This window comes from Onychostoma macrolepis, chromosome 20 (assembly GCF_012432095.1).
Source record: "Onychostoma macrolepis isolate SWU-2019 chromosome 20, ASM1243209v1, whole genome shotgun sequence".
In the NCBI taxonomy this organism is placed as follows: domain Eukaryota; kingdom Metazoa; phylum Chordata; class Actinopteri; order Cypriniformes; family Cyprinidae; genus Onychostoma; species Onychostoma macrolepis.
In genome coordinates this window covers 19,651,870-19,669,120 of record NC_081174.1, presented here as the reverse complement: position 1 = coordinate 19,669,120, position 17,251 = coordinate 19,651,870, and the positions used below count along the sequence as shown (strand labels likewise).

The 17,251-nt window shown below is 36.7% G+C and overlaps 1 protein-coding gene across 1 annotated transcript; it reads right to left on the bottom strand.

Moving 5' to 3' along the window:
- Positions 1 to 1,954: 1,954 nt before the first annotated feature.
- On the bottom strand, positions 1,955 to 16,322 carry slc22a16 (solute carrier family 22 member 16). The gene is made up of 9 exons (XM_058755756.1): positions 15,847 to 16,322; positions 14,790 to 15,263; positions 13,568 to 13,685; positions 11,281 to 11,595; positions 10,575 to 10,791; positions 7,678 to 7,805; positions 4,323 to 4,432; positions 3,645 to 3,744; positions 1,955 to 3,521 (listed from the first exon to the last, which is right to left on the bottom strand). Exons 1-9 carry the CDS (start codon positions 15,894 to 15,896, stop codon positions 3,348 to 3,350), a joined length of 1,686 nt encoding a protein of 561 aa, XP_058611739.1. The 5' UTR covers positions 15,897 to 16,322; the 3' UTR covers positions 1,955 to 3,347.
- Between the last annotated feature and the right edge of the window lie 929 nt (positions 16,323 to 17,251).

Below are 17,251 nucleotides of genomic sequence, written 5' to 3'. Positions count from 1 at the left end.
CGTTAGATTTAATTACCATTGGTAGCGCGATTTATTGTAATGTTTTTTCCTCAGTTGGTCAGAACAAACGTGGCAGACTTGTTACTTACTTGTTCAGATGGCAATAAATTCTTATTTGGGTCATATATTCCAAGACGTAGGCTAGAATCTGTGATTCCTAAGTACAGTATCCACACCGGTGCGGTGACTGACAGACTGACACACATACTCCTCAAAACATTAGATTGATCTGCACTGGAGCCTTGCCGGAGCACAACCCCACGCACGGAAGATAATTCCGCACAGAGCTGCAATTCCAGGTTTTCAAACAGAGACGGCGACAAAGAGGCACAATTTATGGACTGCAGCTTTAATATCCTAATGATTTTTGGCATAAAATAAAAATCGATCATTTTGACCCACACAATGTATTATTGGCTTTTGCTACAAATATACCTGTGCTACTTATGACAGGTTTTGTGGTACAGGGTCACATTTACTCTTCTTATGCGAATTTTTTCAGTCATTTCAATAGAAATTCACACAGATTTCACAGCGGTTTCAATTTGGTCACAGATTCTTGGTTTGAAAGTGACTTATGTGTTAACTGTGGTTCATACATTGCTACACTATTGACGATAGACAATGGAACTTTTTGCACCCAAATTTTTGCTGAAATTTCACCAGTGTGACTGCACCTTAAGAGTCTGTGCATAAGTGGTTTTGGCTGAAATGCAAAAATGTAATACTTAGTGGTTTTAGATAAATGAGGTCCTGCCTTGTAAACTCTTTGTTAAAATTAGTGGTGGGCATAGATTAATTTTTTTAATCTAGATTAATCTCACTGTAATCTTGGAATTAATCTAGATTAAAATGGCTCATTTGAATTCTGCCAAGTAGATCAGAATAAGTTCACTACTAGTAGTAAACAACTAGCAGTCATCAAGAATTTAATATTGATAATAACATTGAAGACATTGTATGATTATTCCTTAAAGATAAGGTTTTAATAGTTTTAGTAGTAGTAGCCTATTACATTCTGCCCAATGTCTTCAAGTGAAACCGAACTTTTATTTTGACGGGTTGCCGTGAGGATAGTTTTTCTCAAATGAAACGCTCGAATGCTCATGAAGTGACTCAGAGCAGTTCTGGAGATGTTGTTCATGTATTTATGTCCTCATTTAGTGAGACGACAGACGTTAATATCGCCGCAAGCGTCACGCGGTCTTCTGTATGAGTAGTGAACAAACCCGCGCGTCTGTGCCATACATTAACACAGAGACACACAGAAGTCATATTTAAATATACGTTTTGCGGCTTAATATTTACAAATAGGAGTGGGAGTGTGCTCACTTGTGTGTGCGCTTACGTTTGTGTGTGTGCCGCACCGCCAAACCTGATATTGCCAAGTGCAACGTGTTCCTGGGTCAACATATTTTGTTGACCCTGGAACAACATTTTAATCCAAAAATATAATCTTAACCATATTCCTACACCTAAACCTAACCTTACCCATGAGTAATCCCTAAAATCTGAGGAACTAATAGATGAATTACACTGATGTACAAGCACCAAACACTGATTATAATCCTAAACTTCACAAAAATTATAAACTGGTTCTTGAAATCTGATTGGTTAATCACAATGTTGTTCCAGGGTCAACAAAGATGTTGACCCAGGAACACGTTGCACTTGGCAATATCAGGTTGTGCGTGCGCACCGGGGCGGAACTCCGCTGTGCGCGCGATACAGAGAGCGCGACCATGTAACGTAGAGATTTGCCGATTTCCATTGGGAAGCTTCTTAAAAATAAATTTTCCCTGAAGCAAACCCGGCGGCTTCATAGCTGCATCCATGTTAGCACGCATACACACAGGTTCAAGACTCGTTCTCGCCCCTACAGTGCAATTCGGCTAGGTATACATCCGCTAAAATATCGAGGTGAAAGTCATCATAGCTTGCGTAGTATAGACCCAGCTCCCAACCCAACTTTGAGAATAGATTAACGATAAGAGTCTCACGTTAACGCAGCACGTTAACGCCGATAACGGCCCACCACTAGTTAAAATTAAGATTTTCAGAATAATTACAAGATATTAAAATATTCTAGGGATGTAACGATTACTGGTTTGACGATAAATCATGATAAAATTCACCACGGTTAGTATTACCGTTTAATTTTTTAATTATCGTTAAAACCGTATTCGATTACCGCGATTTGAACATCTCACGATAAATAAATACTGTCCAGCATAAAGCAGTTTTCAGTAACAGTCTCACGTGCGCACAGCAGCAGAGTAACTTAGTTTCGTTTTGAGTGAAAACACGGCTGAAAAACTAGGTTAAAAGAGTGCTGAGGGAATTATACAAATCAATATGAATGAATTAATTATATGAATGTACCTCTGAAGGTTATTACTGTCTTCAGAAACGATTCGATGGCATTTTGTTTTCATCTTCGCTCCATGTAATACCTATGTGTTAATCGCAATACTGCTTTGTCCACGGAGTTTACGGGAAACAGTTGTTATTCAGCTTTTCCATATAAAGCGCCACCTGCTGTCAGAGAGTGGATTTACAGAGACTTATATTTACATTCAGCCTGTGTGCACCTTCTGTCTGGCCAAAACGGACCGATGTAAATTTTGCTGTAAATTTTGACCGGTTGAGGAAAAACAAGCTTATGTGGATTCTACACATTTAAACAATTCAGATAAGTTATCTAGAATTATTTATGGAGCAGATAAAATACATATAACCATTTATTAATCAATTATCATTTTGACTTAACCCTTTTCTTTATTTAAAGGCTGAAATGTGAGGTTTACCTTTATATGAAACTTTTTCAAAGCTTTATTTGAACATTTACATTAGATATTTGAACATGCTATTAAACTGTTGTCAGTCAAGTTGTCATTTAAAATCCGAACATCATTGGTAATGTTGTTTTAGTGATTATGCAAACAAAAAGTCATTTTATTTGTTGTTTGTTGATTTTTAAATATAAAACTTGGTGAAGGGATTTATGTGTCTGAACTTTTTGAACATCTCCAGCACATTTTAATAATACCGTGATAATACTGATAACCGTGATCATTTTGGTCACTATAATCGTGATAAGAAATTTTCATACCGTTACATCCCTAAAATATTCACAATCAAATATACCAATTTTTTTAATAATTATCCAAACATCACTCACAAACTCACACACGCAGAACACGGCCTACAATCTACCCACAAATGCCCACAACAACAACAAAAATCTAGTATCACACTTGTCAAAAACACCTGATGTCTCTTTTCAGACTTGTATATTGGATCATGTAGTGTTCTTAGTTAGTAGAGGCACTTAGGTTAATATGGATTTAGGCTTTGATGGTTTGGTTCATCTCTAGCGCATCCACAGCAGCGTTCTTCGTGTTGGGCTTGGAGCCCAGAGCTTCAGCTTCTTCTAATGTTGAGGTAAGGGGTTGTCCCAGAGTTTCCGGCAGAAACATGGTCAGGATCCCGATGATGAAGGCCAGAATTCCCACAATGAGCTACAGAACAATAGAGAGCATAAGCTACCGAAGCACTGTTCTGTCCAGCAAATATATATTGTGTTGTATCATGCTTCAGTTCTAGACCACACTGTACTAGATTGACTGAGTGCTGTTACAAACCTGAGGCAGATAGATCCAGACGTCAGCAAGGTAAACACAGAAGGGAGCCACCACACTTCCCACCCGACACATCATACTACCACTGCCGACAGCCAGAGACCTGTTGGACCAGATATAGTGTCTGTTATTAAATCACTAGATAACATGCATGTATGCAATGTTCTTCCAGTCAACTTCAGATATGTCCAGGAAAGAAATTGATGAAATAGGCTGTTTCTAGATTTATATGTATTGGAATGTTATAAATATTGTCAAAGAAATTTAGCGGTACTGGATAAAAGTGAAGCAGACCACAGCAGGGAGATAGAAAATGAGTAACTTGCTTTGGTGCAGTTTAATCAAGTCCAGTTATGATATTGTGTTGCAGTCGCCACAGACTCTGATTTTATTTTAGCTTCAGACTAATATCAGATGTATTTGAGCCAATTTTAGAACACATATTGTTATCTTTATAATGTATTTCCTAGAAAAAGATGTGTTTCTGCATGCGTTTGTTGTGTTCAGACTTGAACATCTGGTATTATATGATCCTCAGTCATTTAGTGTATGATGCACAGTTTTTCTCTGTGTGCATTCACAAAGTTAGCAAGTGTGTAGTTAAAGACATTAAAAATGCGTGTAGTGTATTCCAGTCTTTAGTGTGGATGGCTACATATAGAGTATTAGAATAAGACATACCTGATGATTGTTGGGTAAAGCTCACAGGTGTACAAGTAAATCAGACCAAATGCAATGGCGATAGCGAATTTCCCTGTCATACTCAGGACTATAGCCAATATCTCAATGTCCTGAAACAAAGAGAGAAAAACACAGAGTGAAACTATATTTATCAGCAACAATGTTTCAGCCATCAGCTGTTTGGAGAGTTTGCCAGTAGCAGGCCATAGTAGGGCTTCTTTAAATTCGGGATCAGACACAAGTCTAAACGTCCCCAAGACATGTCCCCTTTGACCCCCCTCTCAGAAGCCGCCAGCTGCCATATGCATAAACAGTCACTTAGATGACAGGTCTATTTATAGATTTTTGGAACAACGATGGCTGTACTCACACCACACTCGGCCATTTCAGTGTGTCAGCAGTGCAGCTATTAGTAATGAGGAGTGAGGTGATCCTTATGGAATATCAACCCACTAACATTCGTCTTGCCCTGTGCTTTCTGTGACCTGCTGGTGACCAAGGCTGTTTGGTACGTTGGCCCAGTAGTGCACAACACAACGAAATCTCCACAACACAAGGGAAACAAGCTGCAACTCAATGAAATTTGCACAATACAATGGAAACAAGCCGCAACACAATAAAATTAGCACAGCACAATGCAATTAGTGCTATGCGGTATGTTGTGGTGATTTAGTTGTGTTGTGGAGATTTCATTGTGTTGTGCACTACTAGGCCACTGTAGTTTGGAGGCTAAGAAATGTGCTGCATTTATTTCATAAATGACATTCCTACATTTCTTTGAAGTCCTTCATACTGCTCCCTTTGATGACCTGTATTTTTAATCAGTGTATTAAGAGGGCTGTTGCTCCTAATACAGCATGTTGATATTCAGACCAACAGCACAATTTCGATTATTTTAGACAATTCAGTGAACAATAGAGTAATACTGAGTAACTTGAAGTCATTTTAGAATTAATGTTTGCAGATCTCTAAGCAACATACAGTAGTGACGATTTGATTCATAAACTCATAAACTTGTTTTTTCTGAATGAATCAGTGGCTGTATCTGAATATGCATACTTTCCTACATATAGTAGTCGAAAAGTACCCAGATTACCTACTTCTTTGGACTTCCTCTCCCATGGCTTCATGGTTTGTGAATGACATAAGGGATTCTATAGAATACTTTTTTTCTGGTTGCAAAGTAATTACTTATTCAAAACAAGTACCTACTCTGCCAGTATGGGAATTCAGATGCAGCCAGTGTTTGTAACAAAATGGTTGGGGGGTTCAATGACTTGCTCACTTGCCGTCGCCTGCAACATTTTGTTAAGAAGTTCATCTTTTCATACACATTTATTGCAAGTTCTTGCAATAATAATGGCTAAAAGCAGTTAAATGTATTGATTCTGATTCAGTTAAGTGTAAGCATAGCATTTAGTAAAGAAGCATCTGAAACACTTTCACCTTTTTAACCTTTCATCCAATAGCAATTTAACAACCATGCTAAACTGACATACTGGGCTTGTGCATACATGTATTAGTCTCAAGAAGCCAAGGAGACACCTGCAGATCTATAATTCAAGAGGCTGCCTTGACACTGAGGAAACTGGCATTTATTTTAAGTTAAACTGAAATTTGGCACTGACCATGAGGGAAAGTGGTCTAGTTGACACCTAACACCAACTACATCATACAGAGTGAAAAACATACTGACATGACTACCATGCCTCACATATTCAAAAGATTTTGCATGTAAAAAATAATTCACATTCCCAGATGGTTGAACACAGATCTTGTGACACCAGCAATAACACCATATGGATATCTGCACTGAAGCAATCTGTAACATACAGCTTGTTATTAATTATTAAACTCAGGCAAGACCACCTGGACAGTCGGTTTGACGAACATAGTAAGGTTTGGGGCTTGTTGAGACCTGCACCACTGTGAATTTTCTGGCCAATCAAGAAATGGAACAACAATAATATTGTTTTTGGCAGAACTGTATGTCCTAAGTAGCCTGAGTTCTTAGTAAAGTATTGTAATATCACAGGTCCTACTAGGGAGTCACATGAGGTTCAACTTTATCATGTCACTTGTGAGTGTGTCTAGGGACCAAACAGTAGGAATTAAAATAAATCAAATTTTCTTTAGAAAATTTTCTTTCTAAAGAACAGGTATATCATCTACACAAGCTTTTTCACTGCATTCCCATCCTCTAAATAGAAGAGATGGTGCTTTTAAAACCTTGTTGCTATACCAACACAGCTGCCGGTAATTTGTTGCAATAATTACATGGGCACTTTTTTTGGTATGAGGTGGGATGTTTATGCCGTGACCAATCATTTCACATACATACTTGTGTGTCTTCAAAATTTAAAAACTTAATCAAGAAGATGAATCTGGATTGCATAAAATTTAGTAAATGTATTACTGCTGTTAAAAGCACTACGGAAGTGCTTTTATCAAAAGTGCTTTTATCTGTTTATCAAAAACAGAACGTGAGGTTCTGATGCAAACAGCTGCCCCAGTTACCATGTGAAAAGCAATGTACACAAACACATATCCACTCTTGCCAAGATCATTCATTTTAGTAATCACTTAGCTCCTTCCAGAGGTAATGATAATGAAGCAATTTGATTCTACACCTGTCAAACCAACTTGAATTTACAAGTTTGCCCAGATTAATATTTTCCACAATTTGTTACAATTTTGAAAGGCTAGTTTTTAAATTTTGTGGTTTTGCCATGATAACTAAATACAATGCCCCTTTTTTGCTTCCTTGTTTCTTCCCTATGTATAAGAGGCTCAGAATTAGGTTTGTTTCGATTTCTAAATAGCAAACATATTTAACAGTGTTACTATGTGTGTGTGTGTGTGTGTGTGTGTGTGTGTGTGTCTTAAAAACTTCAACTATCTTTAAAGTTGGCATAAAATTTAAATTAATTGTTTTGTAAAAACATGTTATACAGTAGGTATTATTTTGATAAATTCATCCATTTAATTTTTTTAATGTGATATTTAATTAAAATGTTATAACTGGCCCTTTAGTAAAAAATTACTTGTCTGTGGTGATGTTTGCAGGACTTCTCCAATCATTTAGTCTGCCTAAACTCTGCCTAAAGCTCACATTCACCTGCTTTCAATGTTGAGTACAACACCCACATCTAAATATCCAATCAACAACCGATGATGAATAGAACCAAGACCCTGTTCTACTTTTTTCCATAATCCATTACACTCGGATTTACGTCATAATATGGAAGAAAAGATTGAACGCTACTTCCATTTCATTGTCATTTTAACGGTGTAATGCTATATCGCAGTGTGTATATAGTATATCACATGGATTCACACAGACATGATCTCATACCTGAGGCACAACAATAATGAGCATGCAAGCTACTCCACCAAGCAGCAGAGCCGGGGCACATGTCTTCTTCCTGCCGACCCGATCCATTGCAATGCAGCCAATCAAGTATGACGGAACCTCAACTGCACCTAATAACAGTCAAATAACGGATAGTTAGCTTAACCTGTTAACTGTCGGTTCCACTTTTTGAGTGAATGCTTTGGAGCAGAGGTTAAGGTTGGTCTCTTTTTAAAGAAAATACTTGGCAGATTATTGCAGAGGTGAAAAAAAGGAATACAAATTATATTACAAAAAAAAAAGTTATGGAAGTTTAAGTATATGAAAATTAGTGGTGGGCATAGATTAATTTTTTTAATCTAGATTAATCTCACTGTAATCTTGGAATTAATCTAGATTAAAATGGCTCATTTGAATTCTGCCAAGTAGATCAGAATAAGTTCACTACTAGTAGTAAACAACTAGCAGTCATCAAGAATTTAATATTGATAATAACATTGAAGACATTGTATGATTATTCCTTAAAGATAAGGTTTTAATAGTTTTAGTAGTAGTAGCCTATTACATTCTGCCCAATGTCTTCAAGTGAAACCGAACTTTTATTTTGACGGGTTGCCGTGAGGATAGTTTTTCTCAAATGAAACGCTCGAATGCTCATGAAGTGACTCTCAGAGCAATTCTGGAGATGTTGTTCATGTATTTATGTCCTCATTTAGTGAGACGACAGACGTTAATATCGCCGCAAGCGTCACGCGGTCTTCTGTATGAGTAGTGAACAAACCCGCGTCTGTGCCATACATTAACACAGAGACACACAGAAGTCATATTTAAATAGACGTTTTATGCTTAATATTTACAAATAGGAGTGGGAGTGTGCTCACTTGTGTGTGCGCTTACGTTTGTGTGTGTGCCGCACCGCCAAACCTGATATTGCCAAGTGCAACGTGTTCCTGGGTCAACATATTTTGTTGATCCTGGAACAACATTTTAATCCAAAAATATAATCTTAACCATATTCCTACACCTAAACCTAACCTTACCCATGAGTAATCCCTAAAATCTGAGGAACTAATGAATTACACTGATGTACAAGCACCAAACACTGATTATAATCCTAAACTTCACAAAAATTATAAACTGGTTCTTGAAATCTGATTGGTTAATCACAATGTTGTTCCAGGGTCAACAAAGATGTTGACCCAGGAACACGTTGCACTTGGCAATATCAGGTTGTGCGTGCGCACCGGGGCGGAACTCCGCTGTGCGCGCGATACAGAGAGCGCGACCATGTAACGTAGAGATAGAAATGACTTGCCGATTTCCATTGGGAAGCTTCTTAAAAATACATTTTCCCTGACGCAAACCCGGCGGCTTCATAGCTGCATCCATGTTAGCACGCATACACACAGGTTCGAAGACTCGTTCTCGCCCCCTACAGTGCAATTCGGCTAGGTATACATCCGCGCTAAAATATCGAGGTGAAAGTCATCATAGCTTGCGTAGTATAGACCCAGCTCCCAACCCAACTTTGAGAATAGGTTAACGGCGATATTTTTCGCCCGATAAGAGTCTCACGTTAAAGCAGCAGGTTAACGCCGATAACGGCCCACCACTAATGAAAATATACAAATATTTATATTTTATATAAAATATATATTTTACAAAACATGTTTCACTCTAAAACTGCTAGAAAATCAAAACCAAAAATCAGAAGAAGTTATGTTCCAAATTTGAGGTTGATATCTCCAAAAATGAGCTTTCAGTGAAATTTTGTTTCGGCGTAGTAACAAGCTTTTCCACTAGATGACCATCAAACCCCATTAGTAACCATATAAGGGCGCCTCCATTTCCATATATGGTTTGAGTTTTTCCATACTTTTTTTCAATATTTATGACGTAGACATCACATTCAGAAGTATTAAGGGTAGTATGGCAGTATTTGATTTAAATTTAACCTCTAAAAAACACATAAAAGACATGCGACAAGAACCCTGGACGTTTGTTATAGTTCACGCTGCATCAAAAATTGAGAACCTATTGTTTTTTTCTTTATATTCGAAACACTTTTAGACCGTTTTTTTTAGACCACAAAAATATAATGAATGTTATCTTTTGAACACTTGACATATGAACATGAATGGAGATTTTTACAGATTTTATATATGTATCACTATTTCAAAGTAAAGGTCAGAACTCGCTCTCTGACTCCTATGAGTAATCTTCTTACAAACTAATAAATTACAGTTGCTCTGTAAAATATTTCAGAAATCAGTCACCAAATATGAAAACTAGAGTCTTTAAGCTTTCAAACAATATATAGTTTGTCAGGATTGCTTTAGGTTCAGACTAAGATATTACAGTTTAAAACATGTAATGGCAAGTAGGCCCACCGGTGAGCCAGTGACAGTTAACAGGTCAAGTGCCGTCAACTTCAAAACTACTGAAACTAAACTGCATGTGGTTTAGCAGACATGCCCAAATTCCAGCAATGCAATACATAAGGTATCATACTAGATGTGTTTGCAGGTTTTTGCATCTCTTGGATTAGCCACTTATTTTTGCTTTTGGAAATAGTTCACCCCATTTTTTTTTCAAATTATTTTTACATTTAAAGCTTTCAGTTTTTTAAAGACAAGTGCACAAGCCACTCTTATACTTTTATGATGCGTTTCCATCATGATTAAAAGCTACTTTCTCCATTCATTGTAAATGCATGTTCATTATTCTGAATTTGTCATCTTTTATGTAATGGAAAAAAGAAGTCATTCCGTTTTGGAACAACATGAATGAACAATGACAGATTTTTGGGGGAGAGGAGGTGACCGGTTTCATTTAAAGCACCAAAACCTTCTTGTGAATAAATGCTAGCACATGCAAACATACACACATCAGTCCATTACCAGCCAGGAAGAGATTGATATACTGGTTTCCTCCAAGGTGGACAGACCCCAGGCTGAAAACATAGTATCCCAAGCTTCCGATGAACCAGATAGCCCAGCAGGTGGCGCTGCGACCGGTCATTTTCAAGCTTCCAAACATGTCCAGGATGCTTAGCCTCTTCTCGACTTGCATTGCTCTTCCGTCTTCCTGATCACAGTCATCCTTTAGCTCTGACACCTAAGGTCAGTGATAAATTTAGAGAATACACAAGCTGTTAACAATACCACTTTTTCCCAAATCCATGACTTTCCAAAACTGTTCTTCTTATCTTTCAAATAAGCACTTAGTTAGAATATTATAATATGATGTTTACAGTGTCTCACAGCATTTCATACTGATCCAAGTTTTGTAATTTCTCTGTGTGAAAAATATGTCCTTGCAAATGTTTGCGACAGATTTTTGACAGCAGTTGCTTTGTTACAATTTTTTTTTTTTTAGTTTTGACAACATCTTTTAATTTGCATTTCAATTTATGTTACCTCTTTATTTTGCATGTCACTTTTCTTTCCATTTCCCTTATTTATGTGTTTAGTAAAGCTGTTTCATCAGTCCAAGTATGGAACTACTAGTGTCTCATAATCTAAGGTCACGGTAAGAAAGCATATTCTGAAAAGGGTATAATTCATGGCAGGAACAGAATTCCATGTATTGTCAGTGTGAGTCTACCTTAAGGGTGGGTGGCAGGCCATTGAAGTAAGCCATAGTGTCCAGCAGCTCCTGGGCCTCCTTGTACCGGCCTTTAGCCATTAGGTAGAAGGGTGTTTCTGGAAACTTCCAACAGTAGAGCAAGAACGGAGAAGTACTGAGGGTGAGGACGATCTGGTAGATCCACCAGACGCGAACAAGGTACCCCACTAGAGCCACCACCATGATGCCCACAGCAAAGGCTGCATGCACATGCATAGAGGTCCATGTGCGCACCTTAATTCCTGTAAACTCTGTCACATACACAAAGACTACTACCAGGTACCCACTCGACACCTGCCAACACACACACACACACACACACAGAGAGAGAGAGAGAAAGGGGTTATTAGAAATAAACAATGATTATAATAAATGAGCAGAGTGAGTCAGATGGAAGCAGCGAGGATGGCAATGAATGATTTGCTTTCCTGACATTTTTTTCTCTTTCCTTTCACTTTTCCCCCCTGGGAAGTTCTTTATCAAAGTTATTTTATCAAACATTGTGGTGAAATGCATAAGCAATCTACCCACCTTTGGCAATCGTAATCAGGCACAGCTAATCAGTAATCGGACATCTTTATCAATATATTAGAAACCTTTTTCCCCATGCGGTTGATACCTTAGAATGATATATGAGTAACTAAGTAAACTGATGATTTTTTTTTACTTTGTAGAAGTTGTTGTTTATGATCTTTTCTGACATTTAACTACAATTTTCAGTTATAATGGGAAATGATTTAGAAGTGTTAAATTGCTTTGTTGTATTTCAATTTAATTTTAATTTTTAGACAGGAATGTTTAATCAAACAGCTTTAAATAGCTACATCACCAGCCCTCAGACTGTAACTAACTGCAAAGTATTCACTTGAGACACATACAGCCTAATTAAGTATGTGCATGAATGTGAATGGTCTAGGGATGTCAAATCAATAAATCGCATTCAAAATAAAAGTTTGTGTTTACATGATATATGTGTGTAATATGTATGTATACATAAACACACACACATACATGTATACATTTAAAGCTGCAGTCTGTAAGTTTTGCCTCTTTATCGCCGTCTCTGTTTGAAACCTGCAATTCCTGTTATTTGCGGAATTATCATCTTTAAGTGGGTTGTGCATTGGCATGGCTCCTCAGCATAGATTAATCTAATGTTTTTAGGAGAATGTGTTGCTGTCAGTCACCACACCAGTGTGGATACTGTACTTAGGAATCAAAGATTCTATGTCTTGGAAGTATGACCCAAGAAGTTTCACTGGATATGTCTGCCACTTTTGTTCTGACCAACTGAGGGGGAAAAAATGCATTACAATAAATTGCGCTACCAATGGTAATTAAATCTAACGATCGCTTAGCTCATATCACATCAAACTGAGCAAATCATTATTATTGTTAATACTTTGTTCTCAAATTGTTAATGTTAACAACATCAGCGTTGCACGACTATGAGTATTATAGTGTGTATTAGTGTTTCCTGTAGATTTTCATTTCTGTACAGTCTAATCTCTAATTGCCATACCATTTGAATTTCATAAGAAGAAATTGTTCTTTTAACCCAAAAAGCAAATTAATGTTCTTTAGAAATACAAATCTCTTTGAAATACAAATCTTGTGTAATCCCAAGTAACTGTAATCAGATGCACATTTAAAACTGGAGTATAATCTAGTTTCATTAAAACATAATCCTTTCTGGATTACAATCCGCCAAACAAAATGATCATCTTAATTATTACAGCTGCTGTGTGAAAAGGCTATAAATCATCCACCACCTGCAGCATCCTCACATGCGATATAGCCTACTTGCCGAGACTCCTCCTTTATGTTTACATAAACATATACAGACATGACGTAATAACACAAAGAAGAACCGTGGCATGCTCGAATTTCCAGCAAAAATTTACCAGTACCACTCAAATTAGAAAACATTACCGTTGTGAATCAGACTAAGGTAAGAAGATAGTTTTGAACATTGGCTGGTCATGTACTTGCTCAAAAATCGATAATTTTTAACCAAAAAAGTTATGGACTGCAGCTTTAAGAAGAATATATGCAATGAATATTTACATATAATATAAATCATATATAAATATGAAGAAATATATATGTAAATATTTCTTAAATATATACATGTATGTTTGTGTATTTACATATACATATAAATGCACATATCATGTAAACACAAGCTTTTATTTTGGATGCAAATAATCGTGATTAATTCATTTGGCCGCTCTAAAATATTCAGAATATAGACCAATCCACTTACCATTGCAAGAAGGAATCGCATCAACACAAAGAGGTAGTAGTTCCCTGTGAATGCAACAGCGACCCCAAAAATAAACTGGCATAAGCTGGTAGCCATCAAAATGGGACGCCTGCCAATTCTGGAAAAAGTAAAAGCAGAAACGTACACATTATAATTGTGTTCAATTACCTACAGAAACATGTGTGTAGCCATAGACAAATAGCTTTATATAAACTTTTTGTTTATAAACTTTGTTAATTTCAACTGAAGCATGAAAAGAGACTGGTTGTATCATTCAGTCAATTGCCAGTTCATGGTAGAAAGAGTCACTATTTACAAGTTGACATTTATGTGTGAACAGCTGTTTAAGGACAAACAGGGTAACTGTATTATCAAAGCAATCCAATGGACTGTTTTTTTTGCATGCAAATGGCTCACTTATGTACACCAGCATGACTTCACCTTTGACCATTCTATTTGATTCCATTCCTATGAATTAATTTAATTGCTAAATCAGTAATATGGATAAACACTCCCAGAACAAAATAATACTCTTCTACTGTTGTACAACCATGACCAATCTGATGATAAACATGTACAAAAATACACAGCAGTAGCTCCAGTTCTCTCCCGTCTAGAATGGAAATGAACAGTCATTCTGTCTTCATGGAATGTGAACCTGTGATATCCTGTTTATGTGCAGCCATGCAGTGTCTGCATTTCTCACATCCTGTACAGTTATCTCAGAGCTCTTAGTTATCTTGTTGCAGAATCAAATATTTGCTAATTGTAAACCATCTTGCCATATTAAAGGTTCAGGTATAATGATATAATGTGGCCACATATAGAGTTCACTTGTCTTGTTACACTCCATAATCATGATTTATGTGCATTGATCTGTCAACAACTACTGTGTAATAATACCTTGACAATCCATTTTTGGACTGAACAACTGGAAAATCCCCTTAATTAGTTGCCTAACCATACTGTTGTATAACAAATAGGCCTAATGCTTTTTTGTCCTAATTAACTGTTCAATCCTGTTTGTGCTGACCATTCTATGTTCTTGCAAGCCTATTTGGCTAATTTTTATTCACTGAATTTATACCATATTAAACTATTACATTTTCACTGATGAAAGTATCTGTTCTTTTTGTTCATCGATTTCTCTGAATACATTTGAGATGTGTTTTATATGCAATGAAGGGGTTTTGTGGAAACAAATGCAACACAGACAATTTACCTGTCTGCGACGTCCCCAAACACCAATGCTCCAATCAAAACTCCCAGCATAAAAGTTGGCTGTGCAAGCTTGGCCAGCCATTCCTTCTCACACACCAGGTCCCAGTCTGTTACGATGCTTTGCTCAACCTCGCTGTGATCATAGACAAAGCCACCACATGACTCCACAGTCTTGTTCCCAAAAAACTTGTATTGAAAATTGATGGCATCAAGCCGCAGTGCTTTTAAACAAGGACTAAGTTCCCACTGGTCTCCTCCAGCTGTCCGTACAACCACTGGTCCATCACCTGGCTTGTAGTGAGTCCATATATCTGCCAGCGACGTCGATGAGTAATTCCTATATAGAACATCTGTGATATTTGAAGGAGCGTCACAAAGAAATTTAGGTGTTTCAACTAAGAAAACCGAGGCCAGGTAATGTATTCCACAAGAGATTGCCTGGAAAATAGCAGCAAAGTAAAGACATGCCTGAAACCTGAAGGAAAAGAAGAATCAAATGGAAGTTAAATTGACAAGAAAGCAAATAATAATTGAAAGAAGGACTAATATTTTGCAAATATTGGCATGCAGGCAATTGAAGTCTGTTTACATTTTTACATTGTAGTGTCAGTGAATTGTACAGTCTTCCAGAATATTTACAGTTGTGATATCCTGATAACATATTGTGCAATATTTTTCATAAAAATATATATGTTAGCTTCTCCGTAAGACAATGCATAATCTTTTTTTTCTTTTTACTTCTAAAACTTTTTTTTTTTTTTTTTTTAAACTTGGTAATCTTTTAAAATAATATATCCGATATAGCAAGGTAACCTTCAGTTTTTTTGTTAACTTAACATTACGAACATTTTTACATTGTACAGGATTGGATAGGCTATTCTGTTACGTCAGGTTTCTAATAAATTAACATCAAGAGCGCATGCGAGCTACGCGTATTTATCAAAGGCCACCAAAATAATGAGAAATCTGCATCATTCATGCGATAAGGATGACACGAAGTAAATATTTACAGTTTTGATGTGATCGCCATAAAACACTTTTCAGGAACAAATGGGTACCTTTTAAAGTGTCCAAGTTGGTCAAATAGTCGCTCCACGCCGGTGGTCATTTTCAGCTCGTGCAGGATCCTGAAGAGTTTGAAGGACTCTTAGTTGACTCTTGTCAATTTGTACATGTTTGCTATCATGGATCTTAGTAGTAGGAGGGGCGGTTTCGGTTGGGAACTTTCCACTCCAAGGCAAGCAACGATTAAAACCAAAAAGTTCGGGTAACGTTTGGTAATGCGACACCCCGAAGAATCAAGAGCCCCTAGTGCCCTGAACAGCTGAAATTAGATCATACTGCTTCATCTATGCCTAAAGTGTGCCCGTTTGGTTTTGCTTCCATCGTGTAACTCTGGTCAGGTTATCCAGACTAAATAGTTGACAAGACACTTCGTGGAGCCCCCTGGAAATATCCTCGTGACGTGAGATGGGTATTAATAAATCATTTAGGCTTAATCACGAAATCTGTTGTCTAGTTTTCTGAGATTTAAGTAGCCTATAATAAATTTTAGCCTAAGATTTTATTATTATTATATATTTTTTTAAATCTATTTTCTTTAGTAGGTTAAATTAGGTTAATCTAATTGACCATTATAGCTAATAGGCCTGTGTTAATTCAATCAATGAGTGCGTTCTCTATAAAGCAATCAATCAGTCTATCATCCTTTGTTAGTCAATCATATAGAAGATCAAGGCTAGATCACATGTGAAATCTATGATATGACAATGTTTTTATCTCAGTATTTGGTTTTGAGTCAAGCGTAATTCTATGTGTTTTCACTGTTTTTTAGGCTATTGTATTTTGGTTTTTAAGTGTAGATTAGTATAGCTTTGTGAATTTTCATCAAGTTTCATCATGATTTTGTAATAGCTGTTATGATGAACTAGAACCACTACTACATCATTTATTGTGACAATGTGTTTGGTGACTGTTTAGAGAAATTGTACAGAGAATTTTTTTTTTTTTTAATCAATTTTTTGAAGGAGAAATGACAGAAACTGTCAGTTGTAAATGTAAAATGTTTTGGATCTACTCTGAATGACTCTAGGAAAGTCATATACAGCCTATGTGAACCTTGATGTAATGAATTAGTCGAATGTAATGACTCTTTATTGTTACAGACACACTGTCGTTTGATTTATCATGACTCTAATTCTTTGAATGTGTCTTTGAAGTCTTTGAATGTGAGGACTTCTAAGCTCTTTTCACTCCTAATTTTAACCTTTTAAACACATGGTCACAGTAGAGTGTACATTTGACATTTCATGTTCTACATAAATCATATACAGACATCACAGACAACTCATCACTAAAATAGCTAGATCGCTGAAATAGGAAATTAATTCATAAGCATCAAATACATTGTACCTTTTGACAAGCCATAAGGCATCTTTCTACATCTATATAAACCTTTAATAC